At 40.3% G+C, this 16,489-nt stretch overlaps 1 protein-coding gene across 1 annotated transcript; it reads right to left on the reverse strand.

Moving 5' to 3' along the window:
- Nucleotides 1–6,885: 6,885 nt before the first annotated feature.
- LOC148547311 (uncharacterized) lies at nt 6,886–14,183 on the reverse strand. Its single transcript, XM_088495377.1, has 2 exons — nt 12,384–14,183; nt 6,886–6,924 (listed from the first exon to the last, which is right to left on the reverse strand). The coding sequence occupies exons 1-2, from the start codon at nt 13,752–13,754 to the stop codon at nt 6,886–6,888; spliced, it is 1,410 nt and encodes a 469-aa protein (XP_088351503.1). The 5' UTR covers nt 13,755–14,183.
- Between the last annotated feature and the right edge of the window lie 2,306 nt (nt 14,184–16,489).

Here is a 16,489-nt window from a genome sequence, read left to right on the forward strand (position 1 = left end):
CGATCACCAGGAAGACGTAATAAAGAATCATCCATAGATTAGCGAGCAGAGCCTTATACCAGGCCTTTCCTCTTCGACAGCGAAGAGGTCACTCCCTTTGAAGAACAGAGGTATATCGTTGCCACTAATGATTAATTTCATATGTCGTTGTCACTAGTTAGAGCTTGTTACCTAATCAAAGCTTGTGATTAATTTTATTTCTTTGAAAATTGATAGAATAGTTGATTGAGGGTTTGTGTTAGTTGCCGTTACAGACAATATTTTTTTTATTGTTTTGTTTAATTTTACATCTAGGGATGGCCACCATCCACATAACTCTGTCCATTTATCATAGAGGATGGTTTGAGAGAGGGCCATGTAGGAAGGTTACTTACATTGGTGGAGAAGTAACAGAGATAGAGAGGGTTAACGTTGATACCCTCAATGGTTTTTTCATATCTGATTTGCTGAAGGACATTGGATATACGTCTATTGCTGAGTTTTACTGGCTACAACTTGGGAAGGAGCTTGATAATGGGTTGAGGTTGCTAAGGGTTGATATGGACATAGTTAAAATGTATGAGGTAGTCATGAAGAATGGTAACAAAATTAATGTCTATACAAAGCATCCGGTGGATCATCCTGTGCTAGTTAAGGAGAAGGAAATGACTCCATCAAAGATGAGAAGAAAGAGCTGTGCTAAAAGGGTACCAACTCCAAAGAAGAGTCCAAGAAGAAGATTGCTAGTAGTAGAAGATGATAACGATGTTGAGATAGCAGGTAATGTCCAACTTATGAAGCAGGCCCAAAAAAGGGGTGAGGCCCAGCCCAGGGAAGAGGCCAAGTAAGAAAACAACCCAGCTGATATTGATGCCCAAAATGAGGACAGTTTCACAGTGTCGCAACAGATACCTAATCCAGCACCTTCAGCATCCCATGAAGCAAGACAGATTTTCCAACCTCCTCTAACACCTGTCCTACCGGATGAACCACCATCAACTCAGTCCCAACTTTCCTAGCCACCTGTTGAGCATGACCAACAACCATCCTATACTGATGGAACAGACCCAGTCCCTCCCTCTGAAGCTTCCCAGCCACCTATTGAGCATGACCAGCAACCATCCCACACTTATGGTTCATACCAAGTCCCTCCCTCTGAAGTTAATGTCTCTGAACCTCTTGCACCTGAACAGCTCACCCAATACATCCCACAGCCTTATAGAAATCTACTTTCACAATCAATTCCTGAGTCAGTCCAACCTCTAACTCCAATAGGACTCCCCAAAATAATGAAACCAATCCCCAAAATAAGTTAGTTCATTACATTATTCAATTCATTAATTTCACTTGTTTAGTTACTCACACATTTGATTTGGTTGATCTTTGAAATCCAGCAACCACAACCAATGCCACCACCAGCAAACACACAACAACAACCTCCAACAAACAGTGAAACAACAAAAAAAACAGCCTAAAAGGAGAAGTGTCAAACGATCTCCCCCGACGGCACATATACAACAAGCATCTACACCATCTGCCAACCATCCATCTACAACCCCTTCCACACACAACTCTCAAATAACACCTCATCTATGGCAAGGTACTAGTGCAGGGACAACCACACGGTTCATGCAGTTCATGCCAACACCTGGTGTGGCTGCAAGTGCTAGAGGCTGAGACACAGCTGTTAGAGGCGGAGGTGAAGGTAGAGGTTGAGGCAGGATAGGTGCATCAGGCGGAGCAAAAAATGGTGTCTCAAGTGGGAGCAGTAACTCAACCCCAATTTCATATACTGTAATTTGATGTGTGGGTGGACGTCTACAAAAGAGAAATTTCATCCTATAAGAATGTAATATTTTCCTATTTTGATGTAATCAACAGTGCTCGTAAACTACTTATGGTTGCTTTTTGGTTGGTTTAGTATACTAAAGAATACATACAACACTCTTGTATTTTGTTATGCATTTTCATGGTCTGTCCAGTTGTAGAGTTAGTTATGCTGGTTTTGAGGTTATGCTTTGAGTTGCCAATACTTGTCTTCTTTGGCTTATATGACAATCAACGGAACTTGCAGCATCTATGTATAAGTGTTCTTAACTAATTTATGGTTAATTTTATCATTATTCTAACAGAACCTTCTTCTGATTTTATAAGACACTCATATATTGAAAATCACAACCATCAGGTTTCTATGTCACAGATTCAGCTTAATTATGGATCTTTAAGTAGAAAACAGATATTCATGTGCATTTCGATATATGAGTGTCTAGAGATAAACTTTATCAAAATGAACTTAGATGGTAGTAACAGGTTCAAAGTGTCTATGTTATTGTATTGAAAATTGTTCCGAAAGTTACCTGAAACTGTAGGTCGATCTCGGACGAGATCTCTCGTATTGGTCGGAGTTGTTGTGTCTGACTTGATGATGGTGATCGGAACCGTCGTGTCTGACTTGTTGGCTTAGTGGTAGTGCTGATCCTTCGTCACCAGAGGGTGGTGGTACCTGCAAGGGACTCCGATGCTTAAGTTAGTAAGGGTATTAAGCAGATTTTTAGTAGAATCAGAGTATGAGTTATACCTGGGTGCTCCAGTATATTTATAATGTTGTAGAGTGATCTTTTTGGGAGATAAGATAGTTATCTTATCTTATCTTTGAGTGGAGTTATCTTATCTTTAAGGGAACTGCCCTTATCTTTCTAAGCTTGGGCTGCCTTTGGACTTGGGTCGTGTTCCTCTGTTTGGGCCCTTTTTGGGCTTCTCCTGGTGATTTGACCAAACTCTTTAAGAAGAGGTCGGGTAATCCCGACCTGAAGAGATCGGTCGACTTGTCGTCAATCAGCCTAGGTCATACAGCTCGACCCAGGGTATGAACAGTACCCCTGCTTGAGTGCGGTCTTTCATTTTAAGGTCGAGTCCTTTAGACTTCGATCCTTTTCGGAGAAGCCAAACTCGAGCATTGTTGATCCCGTTTTGTAGAGCTTCCATTTGAATGCGGAGTATTTTTCTCACTCCTTTAACTGCATCGTGCATTTGCGTTTTTCCTAGGGAACGTGCCAGGGCCTTTAAGGACTCATTAATTCCCTTTTGCCGTTTCCTTCTTCCCTCTTTCTCATTTCATTTTTGAATTTTCACAAAGTGCCGTCCCTTTAGTTCTTTCTTTCATTCTCTGTGTTCCTTCTCTTGCTCCCAAGTTTTCATGTCTTCGTGCTCTCCTTGCTTTCGGAGGTGATTGTCAGCACGGTCTCGTCAAATCTTCACTACTTTCTTTACAGGTTGGTCCTTTTCTTCATTTTTTCTTTTTCTGCGCTATTTTTTCATGCTTGGATTTGAAAAAGTTTTTATCTTTGTTTGATTTCTTGTTGGGAAGTTTGAGTCTTTCTCTGGTTTTGTTGCATCTGGTCATTGCTGTGATGTGTGCTGAGAGCTTCTTCGATTTGTATGAACCTTTTCGTGTTTCCTGGTTACTGATGCTTCTAGGATTTTGAATGTTGTTTATTGTTTCTGATTGTGTCCTTCATTTTGAAGCTTTGAATTGTTTGATTCTGAAAAAGGTTGCGTCTTTGATGATTTTCATTTGGCATGTTTGATGTTTCTTTGCTGATAGATTGTAAAAGGGTGGCGATTTTTGATGACTTTTTGATCCGTGACTTTTTTTTCGGAGTGTCGCTTGTTGAAAGAGGGTTGTTTTCTTGTTGAGAGATGTTGAGGCGTAGACCTGTAGATTTCCTGAGTCCTTATTCTGTTACTGCCTCCAATGGATGCCCCTGGACCTTGGTGTGAGTCCTGGGGTCTCCTTTCGCTGTTGTATGCTATAGTCTGAGTTGTATCTTGATTTGCCCGAGCTGTTTTGGTTAGTAACCTATTTTTCTTTTTATTTCTGTAGGACTAGTTGACCCATGTCTTCTAACAAAAATATTATCGAGACATCCTCCAAAGTCCCTGAGGGCATGTCTGACTGGCTGGACTCCCTCGTCCTGATGTGCGTTTCAGTGGTTAACTCTGAATACTGCGTGGAGCTTAGAAAACATCACCAGATCTGTAGTAGTAGGGATCAGGAGAAGAATTACGAGTTGGTAGCGCCTGACCCTGACGAGAGGGTTTGCTTTCCTTCTCTGACCCAGGGGGAACGTCCCTTCTTTTTTGCTTATGACTACTTTTTTAGCCAAATGAACATTACCCTTCCTTTTACCTCTTTCGAGACCGATTTGTTGTGGTCATGTAATGTAGCTCCATCCCAGCTCCATCCGAACTCCTGGGGCTTTATTAAGATCTTTCAGTTGCTGTGCCAAGAATTGGATGTCAAGGCTTCTCAAACTCTCTTTCTTTACCTCTTTGTTTTGACTAAACCTGGGACTTCCAAAAAGAAAACTTCTTGGATTTCTTTCCGGTCTGCCCAAGGACATAAAGTGTTTTCAATGTATGACGAGTCCTTTAGGGACTTTAAGAACTACTTTTTTAAGGTCCGAGCTGTTGAGGGAGCTCGACCATTTTTCTTAGAGCCGAACAATGAACCTGCCTTTCCCTTATGTTGGCAAAAGAATGTTGTGGTGTCTAGATTCGTGGGAGATGCTTGATGAGGTCGAGCAAGCTTTTGTGAATGTGTTGGAGGTGATTTGGGGTTAACCCCCCATCTCGACACAAAGAAATTCTTAGGGGACCCTTCCCTTGTCCGAGCTGAGCTGGGTAGCAGCCGACTTCTTTTTTCTTTGCTTTGTTTACTTGCTTTTGATTCTTTTCTTCCAGTTTTGTAACTTGGTTTTGCTGTGTTTTTCAGAGATGGTTAAGAATAATGATTTCATGAAGGCCTTTAAGAAGGCGAGGAAAGCTACAGCTGCCCAGAATATCTCAGCTAAGGCTGCTGGGGAAGGATCTTCTCAGGTCCCTCCTAAAAAGCCGACCTTGAGCACTTCTGGGCTGAGGAGGGTGATTCCTACTCCCCAGGTCCATTTGGTTGATCCTCCCCAAACTTCTGCTGCTACTTCTTCTCCCACTGCCGGCCCTCCTCCAAAAAGACAGAGGACTTTGAGCCTTTTAATTTGGACTCCCCTGATTTTGATGTTGTGGGGTTTGTTGATCATCAAATTGCTCTTTATGGTGTTGTTCCTACTGATGATGTATCAATTCTTCGTCATCTGGACTTCATTACCCGAAGTAGTATTAAGATGGCACACATGGGAGCAGCCTTATTCTGGACTGCCCAAGATTTTCCTGTTCATGCGACAAAGGCTTTTATAGAGGAGACCAAGTCAGAATTCGACAGGATCAACGGGTTGAAGAAGGAACTTGAAGTGAAGGTGGCAAAGCTGGAAAAAGAGTTGGAAGGCGAGAAGACTCGGGCTACTGCTGCGATGGCTTCTGCAAATCTGGCTAAGGAGATGGCGCAGCAGCATAAGGATAGCTATGTCCAGACTTATGGTGAGATGATAGAGCTCAAGGAGAGGTTGGAATCTGCTCAAGCTGACTATGCCGAGCTCCAGAGCCATCTCGTGGGTAGTGTGACTTCTGCCTATGAGAATTTGAAGGATCAGGTCCAAGTTCTTGCTCTCGAGCTCGACCTGTCTCTCTTCAGTTTGGACAATATTGTGAAAAATGGGAAGACCGTCCCTGCCCCGGATGAAGATGATGATGATGTAAATCCACCTCCTGTGCCATCCACCAATGCTTCTGTTGCCCCGACTTCCCCAGATCCTGCATCTGAGGTCGGCCATCCCGAGTCTGATCCTGATGTTCAGATTCTGACTTGGCCGGATGGAACAGTTGATGCTGTCCCTCTTATGACTCGTCCTCCTTCACCCCGAGATGCCGCCACTGGGGAGTCTTTGAATCCTTTGTAGTTTTCTGTTTTGCTTTGGTATCTCATGGCCCGACTTTGTAGGTCTTTGAAATTCTGGATTTTTGTAATTAGTCGTTCTTTTGACTTTGACATTTTAGTTGCTTTTGTTAGCAACTTTCTTTAGAAAAATAAATGCTTTTGAACTCTTGAGGTCGACTCTCGGGTGACCTTCTGAGTCTTTATTATAGTAGCTTGGTTTCTTCTTGATGTATTTGTTTGTGATCTTTTGGAACTTTCAGGAATCTTAAGAGTGTTGGTGCTTTTGCTGTCCGACCTCTTTTTTGATTGCCTTTGTGTTTGTTTATTTCCTGCTTTGATCGAAGTGACCTTTTGAGGCTAGCCTTGTTCGATTTTTTAGTATTCTCATAGAACACTTGTGAATTGATTTTGGTGAGGTCGTGGCTTTCTTTGGGTCGAGCTGTCTCCCTTCTAGCACACGCCTTCTATCGGTCGACTTCTTTCGTTGAATCTTTCGAGTTGTTTCTAGTAATCCAGTTTTAGTTGGACATCGCCGGGTCTCTTTTTATGGATTTACTTTTTATTAACTCTATCGCTTTTGATCGACTTGGGCTGACTTCTTCATGTCGGTCCCTTCTTAGTTATTTCTAGTAATCCACTTTTGATAAGGGTTGATCAGGCCTCTTTCTGTGGATTACTTTTTATAACTTTGTCGCTTTGATCAGTCGGGTCTGACTTCTTCATGTCGGTCCGTCCCAAGTTATTTTTAGCAATCCATTTTTTCTCAGACCTCGTCAGGCCTCTTTCTATGGATCACTTTTTTTTATAACTTTTTTTGCTTTGGTCGATTGGTCTGACTTCTTCATGTCGGTCCGTCTCAAGTTATTTCTAGTAATCCTTTTTTTAGTCAGGGCTGGCCAGGCCTCAGCTTATGGATTACTTTTAATAACTTTGTCGATTTTGTCGTGATCGGACGGTGAATTTGATCTTCACCTTGCCGACCTGTAGCTTTGTCTTTGATCGAGCAGTGAATTTGGTTTTCACTTTTTGCCAATCTTTGTTGAAATTCGGATGATAAATTCGATTTTCATCGTGGTCGAGCGGTGAATTTGTTTTCACCTTGCCGACCTGTAGAGAGTCTTTCTAGAAGAAATCTGAAAAGTTTTATTCAAATAGAAAGTGGACATACAGGAGAAATATATATATATATATATATATATGTGTGTGTGTGTGTGGGATTTTACCCTCTTAAGTTAGGTCGTTTTGCAGATCTTGGCTTGGTGCCTTGTTAAAAAACCTTTTCAGGAAAAAGAGTGCACCTTTGGCCTAAGATCCTTTATTACTTCCTAACTATAATACCTTCTTAGGTTGCAGGCGTGCCATGACCTTGGTAGCTCTCGCCCCTCGAGTTCGGACACCCTGTAGTAGCCTTTTCCCAATACCTCTATGACTCGGTAGGGTCCTTTCCAGTTAGCCGCCAGTTTTTCCTTTCCAGGTCGACTTGTTCCGATATCATTTCGGATTAGGATGAGGTCATTGTTGGCAAAACTTCGCTGTACTACCTTTTGATTGTACCTTGAGGCCATTCGACGTTTTAACACCTCTTTCCTGATCCGAGCTCTTTTCCGTATTTCTAAAAGTAAGTCGAGCTCTTCCTTTTGAAGTTAGGGGTTGGCCTCTTCATTGTAGAAGATTGTTCTGGGGGACCCTTCTTCGATTTCCACTGGGATCATTGCCTCCATTCCGTAAGCTAGTGGTGCACGAAATTACAATCAAACTTTTGCAACTCCGCACAACTAACCAGCAAGTGCACTGGGTCGTCCAAGTAATACCTTACGTGAGTAAGGGTCGATCCCACGGAGATTGTCGGCTTGAAGCAACTATGGTTATCTTGTAACTCTTAGTCAGGATATCAATAATTCTCAGATTTGATTGTAAAAAGTAAAAGAACATGAAATAAATACTTGTTATGCAGTAATGAAGAACAAGTTGAGGCTTTGGAGATGCTTTACCTTCTGAATCTCTGCTTTCCTACTATCTTCTTCTTCATGCACGCAAGGCTCCTTCCATGGCAAGCTTTATGTTGGGCATCACCGTTGTCAATGGCTACTTCTCGTCCTCTCAGTGAAAACGTTCCAAATGCGCTGTCGCCGTACGGCTAATCATCTGTCGGTTCCCGATCATGTCGGAATAGGATCCATTGATCCTTTTGCGTCTGTCACTACGCCCAACACTCGCGAGTTTGAAGCTCGTCACAGTCATCCCTTCCCAGATCCTACTCAGAATATCACAGACAAGGTTTAGACATTCCGGATCTCAGGAATGGCCACCAATAATTCTAGCTTATACCACGAAGACTCTGATCTGAATCATGAGGCTAAGAGATATGCATTCAATCTAAGGTAGAATGGAGGTGGTTGTCAGACACGCGTTCATAGGTGAGAATGATGATGAGTGTCACGGATCATCACATTCATCAGGTTGAAGTGCGAATGAATATCTTAGAATAGAAGCAAGCATGATAGAATGAAAAACAGTAGTAATTGCATTAATTCATGAAGAACAACAGAGCTCCTCACCCCCCAACAATGGGGTTTAGAGACTCATGCCATAGAAGATACAATATGAAACGTGTAAAGTGTCATGAGGTACAAGATGAATCACTAAAAGTAGTTTTTATAGTAAACTAGTGACCTAGGGTTACAGAAAATGAGTAAGCTAGGGTGTTTAGTGTAAAAATCCACTTCCGGGGCCCACTTGGTGTGTGCTTGGGCTGAGCATTGAAGCTTTCATGTGTAGAGACTTTTCTTGGAGTTAAACGCCAGCTTTTGTACCAGTTTGGGCGTTTAACTCCAGCTTTTATGCCAGTTCTGGCGTTAAACGCCAGAATTCTTAAGCTGACTTGGAACGCCGGTTTGGGCCATCAAATCTTGAGCAAAGAATAGACTATTATATATTGCTGGAAAGTCCAGGATGTCTAATTTTCAACGCAATTGAGAGGGCGCCAATTGGACTTCTTTAGCTCCAGAAAATCCACTTCGAGTGCAGGGAGGTCAGAATCCAACAGCATCTGCAGTCCTTTTTCAGCCTCTGAATCAGATTTTTGCTCAGGTCCCTCAATTTCAGCCAGAAAATACATGAAATCACAGAAAAATACACAAACTCATAGTAAAGTCCAGAAAAGTGAATTTTAAATAAAAACTAATAAAAATATAATAAAAACTAACTAAAATATACTAAAAACATACTAAAAACAGTGCCAAAAAGCGTATAAATTATCCGCTCATCACAACACCAAACTTAAATTGTTGCTTGTCCCCAAGCAACTGAAAATCAAATAGGATAAAAAGAAGATAATATACAATGAATTTTAAAAACATCTATGAAGATCAGTACTAATTAGATGAGCGGGGCTTTTAGCTTTTTGCCTCTGAACAGTTTTGGCATCTCACTTTATCCTTTGAAGTTCAGAATGATTGGCTTCTATAGGAACTCAGAATCCAGATAGTGTTATTGATTCTCCTAGTTAAGTATGTTGATTCTTGAACACAGCTACTTTATGAGTCTTAGCCGTGACCCTAAGCATTTTGTTTTCCAGTATTACCACCGGATACATAAATGCCACAGACACATAACTAGGTGAACCTTTTCAAATTGTGACTCAGCTTTGCTAGAGTCCCCAATTAGAGGTGTCCAGAGCTTTTAAGCACACTCTTTTTGTTTTTGACCACGAATTTAACCGCTCAGTCTCAAGTTTTCACTTGACACCTTCACGCCACAAGCACATGGTTAGTGACAGCTTGGTTTAGCCGCTTAGGCCAGGATTTCATTCCTGAGGGCCCTCCTATCCACTGATGCTCAAAGCCTTGGATCCTTTTTATTCTACCCTTGGCTTTTGGTTTAAAGGGCTATTGGCTTTTTCTGCTTGCTTTTTCTCCTTTTTTTCTCTCTTTTTTTTCTTTTTTTTTTTTACATTCACTGCTTTTTCTTGCTTCAAGAACCATTTTTATGATTTTTCAGATCATCAATAACATTTCTCCTTTTCCCTCATTCTTTCAAGAGCCAACAATTTTAACATTTATAAACAACAATTTCAAAAATATGCACTGTTCAAGCATTCATTCAGAAAAACATAAAGTATTGCCACCACATCAAAATAATTAAACTGTTTTAAAATTCGAAATTCATGTACTTCTTTTTCTTTTTCAATTAAAAATATTTTTCATTTAAGAAAGGTGTTGGATTCATTCTCATAACTTTAAGGCATAGACACTTAGACACTAATAATCATGTAACAAGACACAAACATAAATAAACATAAAGCATAAAAATTCGAAAAACAAAAAATAAAGAACAAGGAAATTAAAGAACGGGTCCACCTTAGTGATGGCGGCTAGTTCTTCCTTTTGAAGATCTTATGGAGTGCTTGAACTCCTCAATGTCTCTTCCTTGCCTTTGTTGCTCCTCTCTCATAACTCTTTGGTCTTCTCTAATTTCATGGAGGAGGATGGAATGCTCTTGGTGCTCCACCCTTAGTTGTCCCATATTGGAACTTAATTCTCCTAGGGAGGTGTTGATTCGCTCCCAATAATTTTGTGGAGGAAAACACATCCCTTGAGGCATCCCAGGGATTTCATGATGAGGAATTTCCTCATGCTCTTGTTGAGGTCCATGAGTGGGCTCTCTTGTTTGCTCCATCCTTTTCTTAGTGATGGGCTTGTTCTCTTCAATGAGGAGTCTTGACCACAAATTCATAGAAGTGGTCTTGATGGACCTTTGAGATGAATCTCTCCATCTCCCATGACTCAAAGGTGGAAGCAATTGCCTTTCCTTTCCTCTTTCTAGAGGTTTCTCCGGCCTTAGGTGCCATAAATGGTTATGAAAAAACAAAAAAGCTGAGCTTTTCCACACCAAACTTAAAAGGTTTGCTCGTCCTCGAGCAAAAGAATAAAGAAAGGAGGAAAAGAAGAAGAGATGGGGGAGATGGAGGTGTGTGAATTGTTCAGCCAAGGGGGGTTTTAGGTGGTTATGATGTGGAAAAGGAAGGAGTGATGGTTTGAATTTGAGTGGGTGGGTGTAGGTGGTTTATATGATGGTTTTGGAGGAGTAATGGAGGTGATTGGTAGAGGTTATTTTGGGAAGAGTATTATGAAAAGGTGTGAAGAAGTGAGAGAGAGTGAGTTGAGGTTGGTGGAGATCCTGTGGGGTCCACAGATCCTGAGGTGTCAAGGATTTCTCATCCCTGCACCAATTAGGCGTGCAAAACGCCCTCTGCTGCCAATCCTGGTGTTAAACGCCAGGTTGCTGCCCATTTCTGGCGTTTAACGCCAGCTTCTTGCCCTTTTCTGGTGTTAAACGCCAGTCTGGTGCCCATTTCTGGCGTTAAACGCCCAGAATGGTGCCAGACTGGGCGTTTAACGCCCATTCTGCTGCCTTTACTGGCATTTAAACGCCAGTAGGCTTCTCCTCCAGGGTGTTCTGTTTTTCATTCTGTTTTTCAGTTTGTTTTTGCTTTTTCAATTGTTTTTGTGACTTCACATGACCATCAACCTACAAAAATCATAAAATAACAATGGAAAATAGAAATTTAACATAGATAAGTAAAATTGGGTTACCTCCCAACAAGCGCTTCTTTAATGTCAGTAGCTTGACAGTGGGCTCTCATGGAGCCTCACAGATACCCAGAGCATGATGAATGCCTCTTAACACCAAACTTAGAGTTTGAATGTGGGGGTGTTATTTGACTCTGTATTGAGAGAAGCCTTTCATGCTTCTTCCCTTTCCTGTCTGCAAACCATGGTGCTTCCTGAATGGCGAAGAGTTGCTCATCCAGAAAGGTTTCAGAGATCTCAGTAGGAGGGAGGGACGCCCCTGCTACTGGTTCTATCCGGGACAGGTGATCGGCTACCTGGTTCTCTGTCCCTTTTCTGTCTCTTATTTCTATATCAAACTCTTGCAGAAGCAACACCCATCTTATGAGCCTGGGTTTTGAATCCTGCTTTGTGAGTAGGTATTTAAGAGCAGCATGGTCAGTATACACAATCACTTTTGAACCTACTAAATAGGATCTAAACTTGTCAATAGCATAAACTACTGCAAGTAACTCTTTTTCTGTGGTTGTGTAATTCTTCTGTGCATCATTTAAAACACGGCTAGCATAGTAAATAACGTGCAGAAGCTTGTTATGCCTCTGTCCCAACACTACACCAATGGCATGGTCACTGGCATCACACATTAGTTCGAATGGTAATGTCCAGTCTGGTGCAAAGATGACTGGTGCTGTGACCAGCTTAGCTTTCAGGGTTTCAAACGCTTGCAGACACTCTGTGTCAAATACAAATGGGATGTCAGTAGCTAGCAAATTGCTCAGAGGTATTGAAATTTTTGAAAAATCCTTTATAAACCTCCTATAGAATCCTGCATGTCCCAGAAAGCTTCTGATTGCCTTTACATTGCCAGGTGGTGGTAATTTTTCAATTACTTCCACTTTAGCTTGATCCACCTCTATTCCTTTGTTTAAAATTTTATTCCCAAGGACAATTCCTTCAGTCACCATGAAGTGACATTTTTCCCAGTTTAAAACTAGGTTGGTCTCTTGGCATCTTTTCAGAACAAGTGCTAAATGGTCAAGACAGGAGTTGAATGAGTCTCCAAATACTGAAAAGTCATCCATGAAGACTTCCAGAAAATTTTCTACCATATCAGAGAAGATAGAGAGCATGCACCTCTGAAAGGTTGCAAGTGCATTGCATAGACCAAAGGGCATCCTTCTGTAGGCAAATACTCTAGAAGGACATGTGAATGCTGTTTTTTCTTGGTCCTGAGGATCTACTGCAATTTGGTTGTATCCTGAATATCCATCCAAAAAGCAGTAGTATTCATGACCTGCTAGTCTCTCTCGCATCTGGTCTATGAATGGTAAAGGAAAATGATCCTTTCTGGTGGCTGTATTGAGCCTTCTATAGTCAATACACATACGCCACCCTGTAACTGTTCTTGTAGGAACCAGTTCATTCTTTTCATTATGAACCACTATCATTCTTCCCTTCTTAGGGACAACATGGACAGGGCTCACCCAGGAGCTATCAGAAATAGGATAAATAATCCCAGCCTCTAGTAACTTAGTGACCTCTTTCTGCACCACATCCTTCATGGCCGGATTTAGCCGCCTCTGTGGTTGAACCACTGGCTTAGCATCATCCTCCAATAGGATCTTGTGCATGCATCTTGCTGGGATAATTCCTTTAAGATCACTTATGGACCACCCAAGAGCTGTCTTGTGTGTCCTTAGCACTTGAATTAGGGCTTTCTCTTCCTGTGGATTTAAAGCAGAGCTTATGATCACTGGAAAAGTGTCACCCTCTCCCAGAAATGCATATTTCAGGGATGGTAGTAGTGGTTTGAGCTCGGATTTAGGAGGTTTCTCCTCTTCCTGAGGAATTTTCAGAGGTTCTTTTATTTCCTCTGATTCCTCCTGATCAGGCTGAACATCTTTAAAGATGTCCTCTAGCTCTGATTCGAGACTTTCAGTCATATTGATCTCTTCCACCAAAGAGTCAATAATATCATTGCTCATACAGTCATTTGATGCGTCTGGATGCTGCACAGCTTTGACAATATTTAACTTAAACTCATCCTCATTGACTCTCAGGGTCACTTCCCATTTTTGGACATCAATGAGGGTTCGTCCAGTTACTAGGAATGGTCTTCCTAGAATGAGAGTCGCACTCTTGTGCTCCTCCATTTCCAGCACTACGAAGTCAGTGGGAAAAGCAAATGGCCCAACCTTGACAATCATGTCCTCAATTATGCCTGATGGATATTTAATGGAGCCATCAGCAAGTTGAAGACATATCCAGGTTGGTTTGACTTCTTCAGTCAAGCCAAGCTTTCTGATAGTGGATGCATGTATTAGGTTGATACTCGCTCCAAGGTTACATAGAGCTGTCATGGTGCAAGCACCCTCTAATGTGCATGGTATCATAAAGCTTCCTGGATCTTGAAGCTTTTCTGGTAAGCTTTTCAGAATGACTGCACTACATTCTTCAGTGAGAAACACTCTTTCAGTTTCTCTCTAATCCTTCTTATGACTTAAGATCTCTTTCATGAACTTAGCATAAGAGGGTATTTGCTCAAGTGCCTCTGCAAACGGGATCTTTATTTCAAGAGTCCTGAGATAGTCTGCAAAGGGGGCAAATTGTTTATCCTGTTTCGCTTGACGGAGCTTCTGAGGATAAGGCATCTTGGCTTTATATTCTTCAACCTTAGTTGCTGCAGGTTTATTCCCTACAGAAGTGGTTGGAGAAGCCTTCTTAGAGGGGTTACTATCAGCACTTGCAGGTGTCTGATCCCTCATTGGCGTTTGAATGCCAGGATTGGGTGCTGGATGGGCGTTTAACGCCAGCTTTTCCCCCCTTTTCTGGTGTTTGAACGCCAGAGTTATTCCTCTCTGGGCTCTTGATGTCCTCAGAGGGATTTTGGGCAGTGGTTTGGTCATCCTCTGTCATTTGTTCCTTTCTTGACTTTTTGCTACTTTGAGCTGAGTTATTCAATGTCTTCTCGCTCTTTAGTTGGATAGCTTGGCATTCTTCTGTTATCTGTTTAGATAGCTGCTGTCTTGTATGATTCAATTGTGCTTCTATATTCTTGTTAGCATTTTTAGTGTCTTGGAGCATCTCTTTGAATTCTGCTAATTGTTTTGTCATAAGGAGTAATTGTTGATTAAGTTCAACAATCTGTTCTTGAGGATTAGGATAAGTAGTTACTACCATAGCCTCTTCTTTTATGGAGGACTCACTATTTGAGTACAGATGTTGATTTCTAGCAACTGTATCTATGAGTTCTTGAGCCTCTTCAATTATTTTTCTCATGTGTATAGATCCACCAGCGGAGTGGTCTAGAGACATTTGAGCTCTTTCTGTAAGCCCATAGTAAAAGATATCTAATTGTACCCACTCTGAAAACATTTTAGAGGGGAATTTCCTTAGCATCCCTCTATACCTCTCCCATGCATTATAAAAGGATTCATGATCCTCTTGTTTAAAGCCTTGGATGTCCAGCCTTAGCTGTGTCATCCTTTTTGGAGGATAAAATTGATTCAGGAATTTGTCTGATAACTGTCTCCATATTTTTATGCTTGCTGTGGGTTGGTTATTTAACCACCTCTTAGCTTGATCTTTTACAGCAAATGGAAACAGTAATAATCTGTAGACATCCTGATCCACTTCTTTATCACGTACTGTGTCAGCAATTTGTAAGAACTGTGCCAGAAACTCAGTAGGTTCTTCCTATAGAAGACCGGAATACTGGCAATTTTGCTGCACCATGATAATGAGCTGAGGATTTAGCTCAAAACTGCTTGCTTTGATGGGAGGTATATAGATGCTACTCCCATATGCAGCTGTAATGGGGTTAGCATATGACCCCAGAGTCCTTCTGGACTGTTCATTTCCACTTATGTCCATGATGGAGAAAAGGGAATTGATATGAATTGCAAATAAATTATATTTTTATTTTTTATTTATTTAATTAAAAGTGACCGAAATTAAAATAGAATAAAATAAAATAAATAGAAAATAAAATAAAATAAAATTTTGAAAAAAAATAAAAGCAAATTGAAGACTAAATTAATTAATTAATTAAAAAGATTTTGAAATTAGCAATCAAAAAGATATGATTGAAAATTATTTTTAAAAAAGATATGATTGAAAATTATTTTGAAAAAGATATGATTGAGAAGATATGATTGCAACTTATAAAAAAAAAGATATGATTGAAAAGATATGATTGAAGAAATTAAAAAGATTTGATTTTGAAAAAGATTTGAAAATATCAATTTTTGAAATTAGAATTTTGACTTGAATAAAAAAAAGATATGATTTTGAAAATCTTTGACTACTTTAATGCCAAATTTCGAAAATTATGAGTAAAATAAGGAAAAGATATTTTTTTTTTATTTTTGAATTTTAATGAGGAAAGAGAAAAACAACAAAATGACACTAAACTTAGAAATTTTAGATCAAAACAAAGGGAACAAACAAGAAAACTTTGAATGTCAAGATGAACACCAAGAACACTTTGAAGATCAAGATGAACACTAAGAACAAATTTTTGAAAAATTTTTAAGTAAATAAAAGCACAAAAACACCAAACTTAAAATTTTTAGAAAATCAAACACAAATTTTCGAAAAATTAAAGGAAAACACAAAGAAGACACCAAACTTAAAATTTTTAGAAAATCAAACATAAATTTTCGAAAATTTAAAGGAAAACACAAAGAAGACACCAAACTTAGAATTTTTTAAAGATCAAGAAAGAACTAAGAACATGCAAATTCGAAAAATTGAAAGAAAATAAAAGCATGTAATTGACACCAAACTTAAAATATGAAACTAAACTCAAATAAAATACTCTAAACCAACAAAAATAAAATATTCCTAATCTAAGCAACAAGATAAATTGTCAGTTGTCCAAACTCGAACAATCCCCGGCAACGGCGCCAAAAACTTGGTGCACGAAATTACAATCACACTTTTGCAACTCCGCACAACTAACCAGCAAGTGCACTGGGTCGTCCAAGTAATACCTTACGTGAGTAAGGGTCGATCCCACGAAGATTGTCGGCTTGAAGCAAGCTACGGTTATCTTGTAACTCTTAGTCAGGATATCAATAATTCTCATATTTGATTGTAAAAAGTAAAAGAACATGAAATAAATACT

The sequence above is a fragment of the Arachis ipaensis genome, chromosome B8, assembly GCF_059453495.1.
Source record: "Arachis ipaensis isolate K30076 ecotype BB chromosome B8, ASM5945349v1, whole genome shotgun sequence".
In the NCBI taxonomy this organism is placed as follows: Eukaryota; Viridiplantae; Streptophyta; class Magnoliopsida; order Fabales; family Fabaceae; genus Arachis; species Arachis ipaensis.

Excerpts from the sequence above, each read along its gene's own strand:
- LOC148547311 (XM_088495377.1), bottom strand. The coding sequence starts at position 13,754 with ATGATACCATGCACATTAGAGGGTGCTTGCACCATGACAGCTCTATGT. Across the intron at positions 6,925-12,383 it reads GTCTTGACCATTTAGCACTT|ATTTCTTCTAGAAAGACTCT; the intron begins GTTCTGAAAAGA and ends AAAACTTTTCAG.